The sequence below is a fragment of the Balaenoptera ricei genome, chromosome 7 (genome assembly GCF_028023285.1).
Source record: "Balaenoptera ricei isolate mBalRic1 chromosome 7, mBalRic1.hap2, whole genome shotgun sequence".
Taxonomy (NCBI): Eukaryota; Metazoa; Chordata; class Mammalia; order Artiodactyla; family Balaenopteridae; genus Balaenoptera; species Balaenoptera ricei.
Window position 1 is genome coordinate 62,576,421 of NC_082645.1, and position 20,190 is coordinate 62,596,610.

At 35.7% G+C, this 20,190-nt stretch overlaps 1 protein-coding gene across 5 annotated transcripts in view; it reads left to right on the forward strand.

Annotated features, from left to right (window-relative positions):
- The window catches only part of SCRN3 (secernin 3), a 35,482-nt gene extending 20,620 nt beyond the window's left edge, over window positions 1–14,862 (forward strand). For 3 of the 5 annotated variants that reach the window (XM_059928119.1, XM_059928123.1, XM_059928120.1), the window contains 3 exons: window positions 7,863–8,025; window positions 9,318–9,492; window positions 12,515–14,862. In XM_059928119.1, coding sequence (XP_059784102.1) covers window positions 7,863–8,025; window positions 9,318–9,492; window positions 12,515–12,685 — 509 coding nt within the window. In that variant the 3' untranslated portion in view covers window positions 12,686–14,862. Of the gene's footprint in view, window positions 1–7,862; window positions 8,026–9,317; window positions 9,494–12,514 lie in introns of those variants that run through there. The other 2 variants (XM_059928121.1, XM_059928122.1) reach the window with 2 other exon arrangements.
- The last annotated feature ends 5,328 nt before the right edge of the window (window positions 14,863–20,190 follow it).

A 20,190-nucleotide genomic window follows, 5' to 3' on the forward strand; every position in this document is an offset into this window, starting at 1 on the left:
TCTATGCCACAATTTCTCCTTAAAGCAGTTGCTGACTTCTAAGCAGTGCATATGTAGGATGAGACTCTGTAGGATGAGTAGTTACCAAGAGCTTAAAAACTTAAGTAGAGATTTTGGCAGTCCCACAAGACCTTAGGGACAAAAATTGGATTTGATGAACAACCAAGAAGAAGGGGCCTGGGAAATACCCCAGGCTTTCAGTTGAAACCCCAGAAAGGCTACACTTTAGGAATAAGAACAAACAGAATAGACCAGTCTCAGCTGGATCAGTAGGTAATCTACCTGTATTCCATCTGTTTGCCAGAAGAAAATTAAATACTCTGTGGAGGAAAATATCATGCAGTACCTCTACAGATTTTAATCTATAGTGTCCAACGTTCAATAAAAAATTATCAGACATGCCAAGAAATAGGATCAAATGATTGAAAATCAAGAGAAAGCAGATAGTAGAAACTGACCCACTGGTTATCCCCAAATTAGTTTTATCAGATATGGACTTTAAAATTAGTATGTTTTACATGTTCAAGAAAATTAGACAAAAAGATGGAGAATTTCATCAGAGAACTGAAATCTATAAAAGAGAACCAAATGGAATTAATAGAACTGTAAATTTATAATAACTGAAATTAAGAATTCAATAGATTAGTTTAACAACAGATTAGACATAGCAGAAGAAAAAAATTAGTGAACTGGAAGATCAGTAGAAAGTTCCCTGATTGAAACAGAGATAAGAGTTTGGAAAATATAGACAAGAGTGTGAGAGCCATATAGGACTCATTGAAAAGGTCTCATATATATGTAGTTGGAGTCCCAATAGGAAAGGAGAGAGAGAATATGGAGGGGCAAAAGCAAGATTTGAAGAGATACTGGCCAAGAATTTTTCCAAACTAATAAAAGTCATCAAGCCACAGCTTCAAGAAGCTCTGCAAATCCCAAGAATAAATAAAAGGAAACCACACCTGAGCACATTGTAGTGAGATTGCTGAAGGGGGAAAATAAACAGAAAATCTTAAATGCAGTCAGAGGGAAAATATATATTATCTTCAAAGGAACAACTATAAGACTGACAGATAACTTTTCAAAAGAAGGGAAAGAATCTGGAAGACTATAAGATGACATCTGTAAAGTGATGGAGAAAAATAATGACTACCAATTTAGAATTCTATACCCACTGAAAATATCCTCCAAAAATAAAATTGAGAAAATTTGTCACTAGCCAATTGGCATTAAAAGGAATACTAAGGGTCATTCTTCAGGCAGGAAAAATGATCTTTGATAGAGGCGAGGTAAGCAGGAGTGAATGAAGAGCAACAGAAACAGTAAATACGTGCATGAAACTAAATGAATATTGTCTTTTTAAAATAATAATAATTTTATGACCAATGGCCATAGCTGCAGTGCTCAAATTCTGTTGTGCATTGAATTCATGTAGTACCAAGGTTGTGCTTCCCACAGGCTGCTCCTGGCCAATGACTGAAAGCAGCAGGGAGACTAAGGCAGGCCCATTCCTGGGGTCATTGGACTCCTCTGATGGCTGACTCTGGGTCAAAGACTCCTTGATGGCCTTGCAAAGCTTTCCTTAGGTGGCATGGCAGTCTAGGTCACTTTCACCCAACCTTTCTTCCCTCTCTAGTAAAGCCAGGTTCGGACTTCTGTCGCAGTCCAGCTTCCTCCCCATTTTCTCGCATAGGCATTTTCCCTCATAACATCCTTGTACATTTAATCTCATGTTGTGGCATCTGCTTCTCAGAAGACCCAGATGAACACAGTAGAATTAAATATATGAGAATAGCACTAAAAACAGGAGGCAGTAATTGGAGTTAAAGTGTTACAAGGTCCTTGCATTAACTAAGTGGTGAAGAACTAATTTAAGGCAGACTGTAGTAAGTCAAGAGAAACTAATAAAATAATAAAAGAATATATAAGTAATTAACGGGAGAAATAGAATAATAAATACTTGGAAAATTCAAAAGAGGGCAAGAAAGGATAAAAAGGGAAAAAGAATAGCTGGCATAAATAGAAAAGTAATAATAAAATGGTTGATTCTGTCCCATGTGGAATTGCTCTTACATAGTTTCTAGCATTGATGTCATGCTTTTAGAATGGCCATTTCACTGTACCAGAAATGGTTATCTACATCTTATATTTATAGTTTTATTTTTAAAATTTATAATTCTTCTGGAATTATTCTAAAATAAAATATGAATTAGGATTACAGCTTTTTTTTTCTCACTTCTCAAATGATTACCCAGTGATCTCAACACCGTATTTTAAATGAATTATCTTTTCTGTTGATTTGAAATGCCAACCAACTTTATCAAATATTAAATTCCTAAGTAAACCCAAGTGTAAATTAGATTACTGTATTTGTCCAGTTTCATTTAGAATAGTGTAAGTATACATAATAAGTGCTCAATACTTGCTTTATGAGCCAAAGGACAATATGAATGAATTTACAGGTTTTTTTTTTAATGTGGTAGGACAAATACCTCCTCATTATTCTGCTTTTTCAGAATTTTCCTGACAATCCTTGACTGTTCATTTTTCAAGGTTAATTTTACAATCATTTTTCCAGCTTCTCCCCAAAGAATCTTTTTGAGGTTTGATTGGATTTGAATCAAAACTATAGATTATTTTAGGGGAGAATTCACATCTAATAATATTGCCTTCCTAGTCAAGAACAAGATATGGTTGTCCGTTTATTGAATTTTTCTTTTCTGTTCTAAATAGACTTTTATAATTTTATTTGTCTAGGTTTTCCATATTGACATTTTTTGTTGTTGTTAAAGAAATCTTTTATAAACACTTGCTCTGTGCTAGGCATGGGGCCACATAGTGGCAGACATGATACAGTCTGTGACCTTCTGGAACATAGTAACTGGTGGAGGGGAGGACACAAATGGTATTGTTCACTATTTGGTTGTTTCCCTTTTACCACTGTAAATCATGTGAACATCTTATTTATTAAGTTTGTCTGCATTTCAAAATTACTTCTTTAGAATAGATTCTATAAGTGAAGTTGGACCTACAAAATTTGCAGTCTCAACCTAAACGAGAAAACAGTCTCTAGTTCTCTTCTATAGAGCCTAAACAAATTGTTTCTTAATAAGAACTTTTCAAAATTTCAGATTGTTTTCATTACTTTTTTGTATGTTGATCTTGTATTCTGTGACTTTGCTAAATGAATTTACTGGTTCTAGGAGGTTTGTTTTTTTGTTTGTTTTTTTGTTTTTGGTTTTTTTTTGGTTAGACTCCTTGGGATTTTTATGTATAGACTATCATGCCATCTGCAAATAGGGACAGTTTAGTTCTTCCTTTCCAATCTGTATGCTTTTTATTTCGTTTTCTTGCCTTATTGTTCTGGCTAGGACTTCAAGTGTTATACTGAATAAGAATGGTGAGAGCAGACATCCTTGCCTTGTTCCCAGTCTTAGGGGGAAAGCATTTAGTCATTTACCATTAAGTATAGTATTAGCTGTAGCTTTTTGTAGATGTACTTTGTCAACTTTATCAAGTTAAGGTAGTTTTCCACTATTCCTTGTTTGCTGAGAGTTTTTATCATGAATAGATACTGAGGTTTGTCAAATGCGTTTTCTGTATCAGTTGATATGATTCTCTTTTTTCTTTAGCCTGTTGATATGATAGATTACATTGATTTTCTAATATTGAACAAGCCTTGTATCCTGGGGAAAAAACCCAGCTTGGTCATGGTATATAATTCTTTTTATATATTGTTGGGTTCTATTTGCTAATATTTTGTTGAGGGTTTTTGCATCTGTATTCATGAGAGATATTGGTCTGTGTTGGTTTGTTTGTACTGTCTTTGTTTGGTTTTGGTATAAGGGTAATATTTGCCTCATTAAATGAGTCAGGACATGTTCCCTCCTTTTTTATTTTCTGGAAGAGATTGTGTAGATTTGGAGTTAATTCTTCCTCAAATGTTTGACAGAATTCTCCAGTGAAACATCTGGGCCTGGAGATTTCTGGAAGTTTCAAAGTCAATTTCTTTAAGATATATAGGGCTAGTCAAATTATCTATTTCATATTGAGTGAGTTTTGGTAATATGTGCTTTTCAAATAATTGGTCCATTTCTTCTAAGTTGTTAATTTATGGGTATAGAGTTGTTCATAGTATTCCCTTATCATGCTTTTAATGTCTGCAGGGTCTGTCATGATACCCCTGTTTCATTTCTGATATTGGTAATTTTGTAATTTGTGTCTCTTTTTCTGTCAGTCTAGCTATAGAGTTTTGTCAATTTTTTAAAAAATTAATTAATTTATTTTTGGCTGTGTTGGGTCTTCGTTTCTGCGCGAGGGCTTTCTCTAGTTGCGGCAAGCGGGGGCCACTCTTCATCATGGTGCGCGGGCCTCTCACTGTCGAGGCCTCTCTTGTTGCGGAGCACAGGCTCCAGACGCGCAGACTCAGTAGTTGTGGCTCACGGGCCCAGTTGCTCCGTGGCATGTGGGATCTTCCCAGACCAGGGCTCGAACCCGTGTCCCCTGCATTGGCGGGCAGATTCTCAACCACTGTGCCACCAGGGAAGCCCCGAGTTTTGTCAATTTTATTGATCTTTTCAAAGAACCACTTTTTGTTTCATTGACTTTTCTGTTTTCTGCTTTCAATTTCATTGATTTCTGCTTTTATCTTTATTATTTCTTCCTTCTGCTTGCATTGAGCTTATTTTGCTCTTCTTTTTCTAGTTTGTTAAGGTGGAAGCTTAGATTACTGATTTCCACTTGACTTTTAAGTTTTTTTCTGGATATTTAATATTTTTTTACTGGTAATGTGAATGGAATATTTTTCTATTATGTTTGTTAATTGGTTGGTTTTGATCTATAAGAAAGCTGTTGAGTGTTTTTACTTATTTAATGGGACACCTCATTGACAGTCTTTTGTTTTCGTAGTTTTAAAATCTGTTCTCTTTGGCTTTTCCGGTAAGTAATTATATGTTAGTGATTCTATTTTAATTTTCTTGTAGAATTATACTTTGGGGAATATAAACTTTGTACAAGCATAAAAAATTAGGAGGTCATATAAGAAAATTGGGGAGATTTAGGTACTTTAAAAAATGACCTCGTTTTAGTCATATATCAGCTGGTTAATGAAGCAAAGATTGCAGCAAGTTGTGATGGATGGTAGGAGGGATGTCCATTTTATCTGAATTTTCAGTCTGATGCCCCAAAGTTACAAGGGTTGCATAAGGAAGCAAAGGTAGTCTCAAACATAAAGATAATCACTGATTAACCATCTATTTATAAAATTAGTCCTCATTCAAACATCTTTCCCAACTTAACACTATCCTTCCTCTTCTTTGCGTCAGTATTTTTGTTGATGTCTCTTAATGATTATTAACACAATACAAATAAAATACAAACTGAAAGTCTTACAAAAGATGCAAGATTTCCAGAAGCCCATGAAATTAACATTAGATAACTGATTAGGTCACATACAAAGCCATTGGCAAATAAAAAATGGACAGAGAGTTAGACCTATTGACAATTGAAGAAAAACTGAGAGCAGTAACACAACAAAGTGCTTCAAAAGAAAATGATTTGAATATTAAAGAATTAAGAGTAGATAACTAATAATAACCTGCTGTATAGCACAGGGATCTTGACTCAATACTCTGTAATGGCTTACATGGGAAAAGAACCTAAAAAAAAAAAAAAGTGGGTATATGTATAACTGATTCACTTTGCTGTACACCTGAAACTAACACAACATTGTAAATCAACTATACTCCAAAAAATTTTAAAAAAGGAAAAAAAATAAAATTATTATACAGTAAAAAAAAAAAAGAATTAAGAGAGGGACTTGAGAAACTTGATGAAGTCCTCATATATTTTTGCAATCATTATCTGTATGATCATTCTGCAATAGTCAAATAAAGTTGAATTCTCTTACCGTTTTGTTGTAAAAATTACACTTGTTTCATTCTTTGTTCTAAGAATTAGCATATTAAAATTTTAACCTAAGTTTTGTTAACTATAAGCTTATATAAATTTTTTTTTGTATTTTAATTTCATTTTAAAGACCCAGTCAATCCTTTTCCTCCACTACTTACCATGAAGTTTTGATTCTTATTTTAAATATGTTGCTTTAAGTGGCTATTCTCTGGTACCAATTTTCTTCCGATAATGAGAATTTCTTGCATTTATTCAAAGAAAAGGTTTCAGACCTGTTCTGAAACTCTTCAGGAGAAATCTTTTTTTAAAAAAAATTACTTATTTATTATTTATTTATTTAGGCTGCAGTGGATCCTAGTTGCGGCATGCGGGATCTTTTGTTTTTAGTTGCGGCATGCAGACTCCTAGTTGTGGCATGCGGACTCTTAGTTGTGGCATGCATGTGGGATCTAGTTCCCCGACCAGGGATCGAACCCGGGCCCCCTGCATTGGGAATGTGGAGTCTTACCAGGGAAGTCCCAGGAGAAATCCTTTTTGAATTGTTAACTGTGGTTACCTCAATTGAAATTAGATCAGGGGACTTTCATTTCTTTATATTCACAGAGCTGTATATCCATGTCTAAATCTATCAATATCTGTCTTTCTGTCTGTCTGTGTCTATCTATCTATCCATTGCCTAGGACAGTGCCTGGCATTTACTAGGTGTTCAATAAATATTTGTTGAATGAATGAGAACTAAACAGAGAAAATCCCATTCTTGTCTTGAGAGAATTTGTAATCTAATGGCAGAGATATGACCAATACAGACAAAAGATCAGGAATTTATAATCTTATGGCAGAGATAGGACCAAGATAAACAAAAGATAGGACCAATACAGACAAAAGACAGATGGAGAGGAAAAGTTTATTTCAGTTAAGCTTAGTAGTAAGTTTTAATTTGAAGGAGTTCTAATGTGATTCAGGGAGAATTGAGTCATAAATTTTGGAGAAGAGAATTATTATCATGTGAGAAGAAGATATTTTGGCTACTTTTAGAGGACTGCATTGTGGAAGGGTAAGATTATTCATCTTGTCATGAGATAGATCCTAAATCACATCTTTGACTATGGATATATATAGAAAGAAACAGAGCTGTCTGAGGGCATGATTGGCTTTTAAAATTTTTTGGTGGAAATTCCTTCCAAATATGGGATTCTGAGGTTCTCTGTAACCATGGACATGTTGTGTTTGCTAAAGAGATAGATTTTCTTCTATTTTTCTCAAAAAAATCTCCTTAAAATATCAAACTTTACCTATGAAAGCAGAAAACAGAATATAATGCCATTTATTTTCATCACGCATGATGGACATTTAAATTTTTAAAGTAGTCCAGTGGAACTATGTACATACAAATTCCATTAGCCAATAATGTCTTTTGCCTCCTTCATTCCCACTCAGGTTACAATTCACACTTTCATACAAGAGTATTAATGTCAGCATAGAAATTATATTACAGGAAAAATAATTTGTTATTTTGTAAAGAACATCTTGTATAATATTGGAAACTAAGCACAATATTCTCTTAATATTTGGTTCCCAGAATGGATAGACTCAGATAATAGTTATTGATGTCATTAGTTAATTGTTAACTACATACCTCTTAAAAAATTTTGGAACGACAGTGAGATTGAGTGTATTTTGCATTATTGATTTCTTCTTCTTAGGAAATAACAGATTTAACCTGTTATAATGTTTTGAGATTTTGTATATTTTATATTAAAAAAAAATCTTCCTTGTGACAGTGTAGTGAGTCTAACAGTTATGATACAAGATTTGCTTATAGTCAATCTTACTTAATTTATACCTAGACCAGTGTCTCATATTATGTATTATCAATAGAGAAAGCAGTTCATAATTGCAGGATACCAACCTGCAAATGCATATGTATTTGATGGTCTTAAAATTCATTTCCCTAGGAAATATAACTTTTGAAACAATGATGGAAATTCTCCGAGATAAACCAAGTGGCATTAATATGGAGGGAGAATTCCTGACCACTGCAAGCATGGTTTCTATTTTACCTCAAGACTCCAACGTTCCTTGCATCCACTTCTTTACAGGGACTCCTGATCCTGAGAGGTAAAGTCACAAAATGCTATAAACCAAACAGGGGGTCAGGGGTAGGGTAGAGTCATTAGTTTGGTGATGATTTTGTCGGGCTAAATTTTTGTTGCACAAATACCACAATAATTTTTGAATGCATTTTCTTTTTTTTTAAAAATTAATTAATTAATTAATTAATTTTTGGCTGCGTTGGGTCTTCGTTGCTGCACGTGGGCTTTCTCTAGTTGCAGCGAGCGGGGGCTACTCTTCGTTGCGGTGCGCGGGCTTCTCATTGTGGTGGCTTCTCTTGTTGTGGAGCACAGACTCCAGGCATGTGGACTTCAGTAGTTGCAGCACATGGGCTCAGTAGTTACAGCTCGCGGGCTCTAGAGCGCAGGCTCAGTAGTTGTGGCACACGGGATTAGTTGCTCCGTGGCATGTGAGATCTTTCCGGACCAGGGCTCGAACCCCTGTCCCCTGCATTGGCAGGCGGATTCTTAACCACTGCGCCACCAGGGAAGTCTCTTGAATGCATTTTCTATTCAGGTTTTAGTCTGCCGTTTTCCTATGTGTATCATTGCCATAACTATTCTCATTCATATGGGATGAAAATGTTTATAGTTTCTGGTATGCAGTTATCCCTACTCCCTCTTTCCCTAACTATATTTAAAATTGTCAAGAAAAGAAAGTAGGTTGGTTTTCTAATACAGATTTCAGTATTAAATATTAGATGATGAGTAAGAGTAAAAAGGTTAAATGATCTAGAAAATACATACATGTAAAACAAAATATCAGTAGTTCAAGTTATATCTTAAGTAGGATATATATAGACTACCTTGATTTAAATCATTGGTATCTCATAAAACTTAATGCACATTACATTTAGAAGTGATCTTATATTCACTATCTCTTAGTATTATAATCTTTCATATTATTAAAGATATCTTCCAGAAAACGGAATAAAACTTGTGAATCCCTTATTAATACTGCTGCTTATTTTCATCCCAAATCCTAATGCTCAATCTGTTACATTGAGGATTGTTCTTACCCTCCAACTGTGGAGTTTGCAGTAGAAAATGATGAACTATAATTTTACTTGACACTGTTTATATGCCAGGCCCTTTGTTAGGTTCATGGGAATACAAGGCTAAATAAAGTATTTAGGAGATCCCAGTGTACCAGGGAAGACAGGCATGGGTATAAGTAGTATGACAGGAACAATTAGTATGTTATAAATTAGTAGAAATTAGAGGGAATCTTAGAAGATTTAGAATAATGCTGAATATTTTTATATCCCCACATACCAAACTTAATACTTTTTCTTCTAGATCTGTTTTTAAGCCTTTCATATTTGTACCAAATATTTCACAACTATTGGACACCAGTTCACCCACATTTGAAGATTCAGTTAAAAAGAAGCCACAGTTTAACATTAAGCCTGACAGAAGACACCCACTCTACCAAAAACATCAACAGGCCTTGGAAATACTAGATAATAAAGAGGTATGATTAGATTATATTCTCTGTTTTATCATTAAGAATAACTTAAAATATGATTCAATCCATATTTTGAACTTTGAAATTTCAGCTTTCTTTCCTTTATATAAAAATAGGTTTAAAAATAGTTTAGATGCTTAGACTATAATAGAGCTATATTATTTTTGAACTTTGGTTAAAAAAAAGGTTAAGAATATATTATGAATTTAGAGAAATTTAGTACATTAAACATAATAACAATAGCTAACATTTATTGAACACTTATTATACACCAAGCACCATGGTACTGTTACATGGGATATTTCATTTAATCTTCACAACCACTTTATCAGGTAGGTACTATTATTGTTTCCATTTTACTGATAAGAAATCTGAGACTTGGAGAGTTTAAGTAGCTTTCTTAGTGTATCTCACACCAAAAATTACAAAACCTCTGGAGGGGAGTTAACCTGGTCTCTAAAATAATGTTCTTAATCATATACCCTCAGATTAATTTTAATTGAAAGTGACTTGACACCCCATAGAGTTAAAATAATAATTATTATAATGAGTTGAAGTTTTAAAAAAAGATAAATGCTTATTATTTTTAAACGTAAGCATAATAAAAGATTAAACACATCACCCACAATCTCATCTCCAGAAATAAGTAGATATATATTTTGGGGGGACAGATAGATTGATGGGTAGACAAATAATTTTATAATGTTCATACCTCTTCAGCCTTCCTGCCCTCTTCCGTCTCTGCCCCAGAGATTAAAAAAATAGATTAGGAGGAAATGGAAGGGCTACCTAAAGGCTTTTCTCAGAACTATCAACTGGTTCCTTGCAATGAAGGAAAAGATTGGCCATCTTATACCTTTTCTCACCTGCTTCTACCAGCTTCGCTTCTGATTTTTATTGCCTATAATTACTTTTACTTTGTGAAGGTATATACATTTACATTCTTTCTACATTAAATGAATTAGATGAATTTTCCTCCCCGGCAATTATTTATTTCTTTCCTTTTTCTGTAGTATTTTTACATAGTTGCCATGCTTTTCTCTCCGCCACCCCCCCGGCCCACCCCCGTGCCTATGCTTAAAGCAGAGAGCTCTGTACAGATCCTCTATTTGCTATAGATTCTCGACACTACTGCTTTTTTCTGAGACCAGTTTGTTTTACTTCTGACCTACAGTGTAAACACCTTTTTGTAGCCTAGTGGCATGGAGTGAGAGGCAAGTGTTTTGTTCTAGGAGCCTATTAAGTGCACTGACTAGGGCCCAGTGCACGGGGCCAGAAGTGTCATTCCCTCCATGGGCTTGGCCCATCCTCCAGACACAGCACAGTGCTGTGAAAAATGATGAGCCCCTGGTTCTTCTTGCCTTTGCTCAAGTTCTTCAGTGATGTGTTTCATGAATGTCTGCTCTGGAGGGATTTTCCCTCCTTCCTGAGCAGCCTCTGCACTGCTCTAATTGCTCATGATAGTTCTCAAGAGTTGTTAGCTCCCTTTTCCCCTTAAATACTGCTTCCGGGAGGTGGGTTTTGTAGACTTATTACTAAATGCCTGTTAAACTAAATTAAATTGCTGATTGACATTTTTCTAAGTAATAATGAAATAAAATTTAAAAGCAGTTACTATTTTAGGCTCTGTTTAATAGGTATTAAATGTTGATTGACAACATGAAGTAGTGGAAAGACAATGGGATTTGAGGGAAGAAGTGTCAAAGAGCTGGGTTCTAGTCCTGGCTCTGTAAATAACTACTGTGTTTTAGGGAGAGTCAGTCCTACTGGTAGTTTAGTTAACATTTCTTGATTACTAATGAGGTTGAAAATGTCATATGTTTATTGACCTTTGTATTTCCTCTTAAATGACTTGCCTATTATTTTCCTTAGTCTGTTCTTCAATCGATTCTTGGTTGTTTTTGTCTTTTGCCTCAAAGAGGCAAAAATATGTGAATAACTTTGTGGTATAGCAAATTTTTAATCTGTTTGTTTATTTAACTTTTTTGTCAGACAAAAGTTTAAAATTTAATCAATTGCATTTGTTAGTCTTTTCCTTTAAGGCATATTGATTTCATGCTTCAAAAGGGCTGCCTCACCTCAAAATAAATATAACTTATGTATTTTCTTCGAGTACGTATATGCGTATTTGAAAAAAAAATTTAATTCTTTATCTGGAATTTATTTTTATAGGTGTTATGAAGTAGGGTTCTAACTTCGTTTTCCAAAGAGGTGACCAATTATTCTAATACCATTTATAGATAAAATACATTTTTTGCACTGATATGAATTGCAGTGTTTCTTCAGAAAAAATTGCATACAATTTCATACTGAAGTATAGGTCAAAGTTTAGAATCCTTGTTTTGTGGAGTTCTGCCCCATTATGGTTCAAATTTTAAAAATTACGCTCACTTTCTAGTAACTCTCTTCTTATACAATTTTTCTGTCAGTACCTACCCTCTAACTGATGATGGTAATTCATTAATAACTTAAAAATTTCTCCTTTCTATAGGAATCATGACCTTTTCCCCCCCGTGTTGATACAAGGAGGAATCATAGAGAAAATGACTTTTCTTTTAGTTGCTCTTTCCCTTGAACGTCACTGTTCTATTTCCTTTGTTTAATCTGATAATACTGGTTTTAAATGTAGAAGATCCAAATTCATAAAAATATTTCAGCCTCAGTTTTCAGCAACCTTCCCCATACACAATTAATATCAAATTTTCAATTGACCTGTTATTTGTCTTTTAAGTTTCTTGCTTATAGACTAATACTACATAATTGTTATTGTATTTTCTACTAAAAATAACTAATAGTTTGTGGTTAATAGATTAACTGAATCTAGAACAATGATTTTTCCCAAAGAATTTCATTCTTTCTTTATCTAAAGAATAGGAGAAGGGGAACCGAACCAGAAGTAGAAACCAGAATGAACAAACCTTGTCTATAGAGGTGGTTTGGAATTTTGTTAGACTCGTGTGTGTGCATGTGTGCTCATGCACACATGTGTGTCTGTGTAGTTATTTATTTTTATTTTTTAATTGTTTAGGAAAAAGCCAAAACAATGTTGGACAACATGAGCAAACTGGAGAAGGAACTATTCAAAGAGATGGAATCAATCCTTCAAAACAAGCATCTTGATGTGGATAAAATTGTTAATCTTTTTCCTCAGTGTACAAAAGATGAAATTAGAATTTATAAGCCAAATATTAGTTCTTAGTGATCGCATAAATAGTCAGCAATCTTCCTCAAAATTAGAATCTGTTACCTTGGTAAATAATATAAATTAAGTTTGAGCAGATCTGATTATTCTTTAATAGCATTCAAGTGATAGCTTGGCTATTAAAACTACATGTAGCCTTGATGAAATATTGAGAAAGAAAATAACATTGGAATTGGACACATATATCATGGATAGCCAGGTATCACTTTAGGTACTGACTTGTATTTTTTTTTTAGCCACAATGCCTTTTTAAAAATCACAGTAATTAAATGTCCAATTCTGCATAAAGCATGAAACATTAAAATAATGTATACATTTATTATAATTATGTATTGTCCTCAAATAATTTTCTCAGTTACAACAAGAAAGCAGATTTTTCTTTAGTAATGGAAAATATTGTCTCAACTAATAAGTTTTTTGTGCTTTAGGCAAGTATTAGCCAGCTCTAGCAAAATTTTCTAGATTTACATTGTCTTATTCCAGTCTTTTAATTATGCAAATGTTTTATTAAACTCAAACATGCTCTTTGTCAAGACTTAGCTGACCAGTGAGCTTTTAGCTCTAATTATCTAGCATTTTTTCACCCATACCCCTTAACAGACATTTATGTTAATATTTTTAGAAGAGCTTTCCTGGGAGATTAGGAAATGGAATAAGCCAAGACCTTAGGAGATATTATTTTGGTGTCTCAAATCTCTCTCATCTTTTACTTCTGTTCATTCAGTGAAAACAGGAACAGGAATGAGATAGTGGTGATGAAATAGAAATATTAGCATATTATGAACATTAAGAACGTTATAATGAATAATGTATTATGAACATTATATATGAATAATAATACCTGTCCAAAGATTATAAAACTTTGTTAAAGTTACACAGGGATTACCAAGTAAGACTCAAAGTTGGAAATATAAACAAAAGAAAAATCCAACTCAAAATAGCACTATGAAAAAAAAAAAAAAAAAAATAGCACTATGTTTTTATTGGTTTCTAGAAATTTCCATTTTAGGTGTTTGATTGCATTACCATATTTATTGGTCACTATCACTGCAATTAGGATTATTACTAAAATAGTGGATCATTATATTTAAAGAGTCCTCAGAAATTATTTTTTAAATTCTCTCATAAAAATCATAATCTGCCTGATGGCTCTTGTCTAATGCAGGGCTGCCATTACAAAAGAAAACTGTATCAAATGCTCAGTTAATTCTGGTTTGCCTTACATATAATTCAGTGATAGGTTCTTCTTAAATCATGAAGCCCCTTGGGCAACCCCCAAATGCCCCCCCTCTCTTTTTTAATATGTGAAGAAACTAAGGGTAAGCGGTTCATTGATTTATTTAGGCACAGAAACGTGCCTCTCTCTAGGGCCCGCGTGTTTTCACTTTCTCCTTTGACACCATGCTAGACCAAACTAGCACCAAGCTCTCACCTGGACCACTGCAGTTAAGTTCTTCTGCACCCATTTTTGCTCTTTATCTTCATCCACCTGGGTCACTGCAGCCAGAGTGGTCTATTAAAATTTTAAATATGTTCATGAATTTCCCTCCTAAAACTTTTTTTAAAAAATAGACTTTATTTTTAGAGCAGTTTTAGGCTTAAAGCAAAACTGAGCAGAAAGTACAGAGTTCCCACATACCCCTGTTCCTCTATCCTCCCCTCCACCATCAACATCCCACACCAGAATGGTACATTTGTTATAACTGATGAACCTACACTGACACATCATTATCACCCAAAATCCAGAGTTTACATTAGGTTTCACTCATTGTACATTCTATGGGTTTGGATAAATGTATAATGACGTGTATCTACAATTATAGTATCATACAGAACAGTTTTACTGCTCTGAATATCCTTTGTGCTCCACCTATTCATCCCTCCCTTCCTCTAACCCCTGGCAATCATCTTTTTACTGTTTCCACAGTTTTGGCTTTTCCAGAATATTGTGTAGGTGGAATCATACAGTATGTAGCCTCCTTTTCAGATTGGCTCTTTAACTTAGTAATATGCATTTAAGTTTCCTCTATGTCTTTTCATGGCTTGATAACTCATTTCTTTCTAATGATGAATAATATTCCACTGTCTGGATACCCTGGTTGCTGATATCCACTACTGAAGGACGTCTGGTTGCTTCTGTGTTTTGGCAATTATGAATAAAGCTGCTATAAATATCCATGTGCAGGTTTTTGTGTAGACATGGTTTCAACTCATTTGGGTAAATACCCAGGAACATGAGTGTTGGATGGTGTGGTAAGAGTATGTTTAGTTTTGGACTGAATGTCAATACTATGACATAGTATGAGTGTGTTTCATGTTTGGTAATTGCAATCATTGTTGCTTTTGTTGTGGTCATCCATGTACAATGCTTGGTGTCAGTCGATTTATCTCTTGTAAAAATAAAATACAGTGTGTGTGTGAAAAAAATAAAAAATAAAAAAAATAAAGGAAAAAAAAAAAAAAAAAAAAAGAGTATGTTTAGTTTTATAAGAAACTGCCAAACTGTCTTCTAAAGTGACTACTGTACCATTTTGCTTTCCTACCAGCAGTCAGTGAGAGTTCCTATTGTTCCACATCCTCGCCAACATTTGTTGTTGTCAGTGTTCTGGATTTGGGCCATTCTAATAGGTATGTAGTAGTATCTCATTGTTTTAATTTGCATTTCCCTAATGACATATGATGCAAAGCACCTCTTCATATGCTTATTTGCCATCTATATTATCTTCTTTGGTGAGGAATCTGTTCAGATCTTTTGCTCATTTTAAAAAATCAAGTTGTTAATTTTCCTATTATGTCTAAAACTGTAAAGAGTCAATGAGTTAAGTCCCAATCCTTAACAACTATCAACAAGATCCTGCCAATCTGCCCCATCTATATCTTATGCTTTGTTATTTTTAAAGTTTCTATTCTGCTCTTTCAATTCCTTGAATGTGCCCAGTTCCTTCATCATGACTGTACCCTCTGCTTGCACCATTCATTTCATGTGCTTTTTATATAAGTAGTTCTTTCCATCCTTTAGAGTTTTGCTGAAACATGACTTCCTCAGGGAAGTTTTCCCCACTCAAGATCAAGCCTCTTGATACATACTCTGAGAGCCACATGTGATCCTGATCACAAGTGTAATTAAATGTTTAACATCTGTCTCTCACAGCAGAAGAAGCTTTATGAAGATAAGAACCATATTTTTTCCCACTGTTGTGTGCTTAATGTTCAGCATTATGTCTGGCACAAGCTAGATGCTCAATAAACATTTAAACTAACATTCAAGGACTGATGGAGAGAATTTACACAGTCCTCTTCTCTGCTTGTAAAGTTGAGAAAATTAGCTAGGCAATCTATCTGTACAACTTGATAGCCTTTTATAAGGCTGAGGTCAACCTGTTCCCTTATTCCATATTCAAAATAGGAATAATAACTCCCCAGATAAAGATAAGGATTATTATATTTATGAAACAGCCAATTAATTTATAAAACATTTTGGGAGACTTTCACTCTATAAATCCAATATGGTATTGGGCTTTGGTACTTCAGTGAGTAATTAATACCTTGTGGTATATTTTAGAAAATTTAAGGTTTTCTTAAATTTCATGTGTTTCTTAAGAGTAAAAAATATATTAGCTGGGGGGACCTTCAAGATGGTGGAGGAGTAAGATGTGGAGATCACCTTCCTCCCCACAAATACAGCAGAAATACATCTACATGTGGAACAACTCCTACAGAACACCTACTGAACGCTGGCAGAAGACCTCAGACTTCCCAAAAGGCAAGAAACTACCCATGTACCTGGGTAGGGCAAAAGAAAAAAGAAAAAACAGAGACAAAAGAATGGGGACGGGACCTGGACCTCTGGGAGAGAGTTGTGAAGGAGGAAAAGTTTCCATACACTAGGAAGCCCCTTCACTGGCGGAGATGGGGTGGGGGTAGGTGGGGAGGGTGTGGGGGGAAGCTTCAGAGCCACGGAGGAGAGTGCAGCAACAGGGGTGCAGAGGGAAAAGCAGAGAGATTCCCGCATGAGGATCGGTGCCGACCAGCACTCATGAGCCTGAGAGGCTTGTCTGCTCACCCGCCGGGGCAGGTGGGGGCTGGGAGCTGAGGCTCCAGCTTTGGAGGTCGGATCCCAGGGAGAGGACTGGGGTTGGCTGCGTGAACACAGCCTGAAGGAGGCTAGTGCGCCACAGCTAGCTGGGAGGGAGTCTGGGAAAAAGTCTGGAACTGCCTAAGGGGCAAGAGACCATTGTTTCAGGGTGCGTGAGGAAAGGGGATTCAGAGCACCACCTAAACGAGCTCCAGAGAAGGGTGCAAGCCGCGGCCATCAGCATGGACATCAGAGACAGACATGAAACGCTAAGGCTGCTGCTGCAGCTACCAAGAAGCCTGTGTGCAAGCACAGGTCACTATCCACACCTCCCCTCCTGGGAGCCTGTGCAGCCCGCCACTGCCGGGGTCCCGTGATCCAGGGACAACTTCCCTGGGAGAACAGTGCGCCTCAGGCTGTTGCAATGTCACTCCGGCCTCTGCTGCTGCAGGCTCGCCCCGCATTCCATACCCCTCCCTCCCCCTGGCCTGAGTGAGCCAGAGCCCCCTAATCAGCTGCTACTTTAACGCCATCCTGTCTGGGTGGGAACAGACGCCCTTAGGCGACCTACATGCAGAGGCAGGGCCAAATCCAAAGCTGAACCCCAGGAGCTGTGCGAACAAAGAAGAGAAAGGGAAATCTCTCCCAGCAGCTTCAGGAGCAGCGGATTAAATCTCCACAATCAACTTGATGTACACTGCATCTGTGGAATACCTGAATAGACAATGAATCATCCCAAAATTGAGGAGGTGGACTTTGGGAGCAACTGAAGACTTGGGGTTTGCTTTCTGCATCTAATTTATTTCTGGTTTTATGTTTATCTTAGTTTAGTATTTAGACCTTATTATCATTGGTAGATTTGTTTATTGATTTGGTTACTCTTCCTTTTTTTAAAATATATATATTTTTCCTTTTTCTCTTTTTGTGAGTGTGTATGTGTATGCTTCTTTGTGTGATTTTGTCTGTATACCTTTGCTTTTACCATTTGTGCTAGAGTTCTGTCCGTTTTTTAATTTTTGGTATAGTTTTTAGCACTTGTTATCATTGGTGGATTTGTTTTTAGGTTTGGTTGCTCTTTCTTTTTTTTATTACATTTTAATTTTTAAATTTTTAATAATTTTTTTACTTTTTATTTTAATAACTTGATTTTTATTTTACTTTTTTCCTTCTTTGTTTCTCTGTCTCTCTTGCTCTCTCTCTCTCTCTCTTTCTTTCTTTTTTCTCCCTTTTCTTCTGAGCCGTGTGGCTGACAGGGTTTTGGTGCTCCGGCCAGGTGTCAGGCCTGAGCCTCTGAGTTGGGAGAGAGACCTCCCGGCTCCAAGTAATATCAAACGGTGAAAGCTCTACCAGAGATCTCCATCTCAACACTAAGACCCAGTTCCACTCAATGACCAGCCAAACAACTAGCAAGACAGGAACACAACCCCACCCATTAGCAGGGGGGCTGCCTAAAATCATAATAAGGTCACAGATACCCCCAAACACACCACCAGACGTGGTCCTGCCCACCAGAAAGACAAGTCCAGCCTCATCCACCAGAACACAGGCACCAGTCCCCTCCACCAGGAAGCCTACACAACCCACTGAACCAACCTTACCCACTGGGGGCAGACACCAAAAACAACGGGAACTATGAACCTGCAGCCTGCGAAAAGGAGACCCCAAACACAGTAAGTTAAGCAAAATGAGAAGACAGAAATACACAGCAGATGAAGGAGCAAGGTAAAAACCCACCAGACCAAACAAATGAAGAGGAAATAGGCAGTCTACCTGAAAAAGAATTCAGAGTAATGATAGTAAAGATGATCCAAAATCTTGGAAATAGAATGGAGAAAATATAAGAAACGTTTAACAAGGACCTAGAAGAATTAAGAGCAAACAAACAATGATGAACAACACAATAAATGAAATTAAAAATTCTCTAGAAGGAATCAGTAGCAGAATAACTGAGGCAGAAAAACGGATAAGTGACCTAGAAGATAAAAGAGTGGAAATAACTACCACAGAGCAGAATAAAGAAAAAAGAATGAAAAGAATTGAAGACAGTCTCAGATACCTCTGGGACAACATTAAATGCACCAACATTCAAATTATAGGGGTCCCAGAAGAAGAAGAGAAAAAGAAAGGGACTGAGAAAATATTTGAGGAGATTATAGTTGAAAACTTCCCTAATATGGGAAAGGAAATAGTCAATCAAGTCCAGGAAGTGCAGAGAGTCCCATACAGGATAAATCCAAGGAGAAACATGCCAAGACACATATTAATCAAACTATCAAAAATTAAATACAAAGAAAAAATATTAAAAGCAGCAAGGGAAAAGCAACAAATAACATACAAGGGAATCCCCATAAGGTTAACAGCTGATCTTTCAGCAGAAACTCTGCAAGCCAGAAGAGAGTGGCAGGACATACTGAAAGTGATGAAAGGGAAAAACCTACAACCAAGATTACTCTGCCCAGCAAGAATGTCATTCATTCAGATTTGACGGAGAAATTAAAACCTTTACAGACAAGCAAAAGCTAAGAGAATTCAGCACCACCAACCAGCTTTACAACAAATGCTAAAGGAACGTCTCTAGGCAGGAAACACAAGAGAAGGAAAAGACCTACAATAACAAAACGAAAACAATTAAGAAAATGGTAATAGGAATATACATATCAATAATTACCTTAAATGTAAATGGATTAAATGCTTCAACCAAAAGCACAGACTGGCTGAATGGATACAAAAACAAGACCCATATATATGCTGTCTACAAGAGACCCACTTCAGACCTAGGGACACATACAGACTTAAAGTGAGGGGATGGAAAAAGATATTCCATGCAAATGGAAATCAAAAGAAAGCTGGAGTAGCAATTCTCGTATCAGAGAAAGTAGACTTTAAAATAAAGACTATTACAAGAGACAAAGAAGCACACTACATAATGATCAAAGGATGAATCCAAGAAGAAGATATAACAATTGTAAATATTTATGCACCCAACATAGGAGCATCTCAGTACCTAAGGCAAATGCTAACAGCCATAAAAGGGGAAATTGACAGTAACACAATCATAGTAGGGGACTTTAACACCCCACTTTCACCAATGGACAGATCATCCAAAATGAAAATAAATAAGGAAACACAAGCTTTAAATGATACATTAAACAAGATGGACTTAACTGATATTTATAGGACATTCCATCCAAAAACAACAGAATACACTTTCTTCTCAAGTGCTCATGGAACATTCTCCAGGACAGATCATATCTTGGGTCACAAATCAAGCCTTGGTAAATTTAAGAAAATTGAAATCGTATCAAGCATCTTTTCCAACGACAGTGCTATGAGACTAGATGTCAATTACAGGGAAAAAATCTGTAAAAAATACAAACACATGCAGGCTAAACAATACAGTACAAAATAACCAAGAGATCACTGAAGA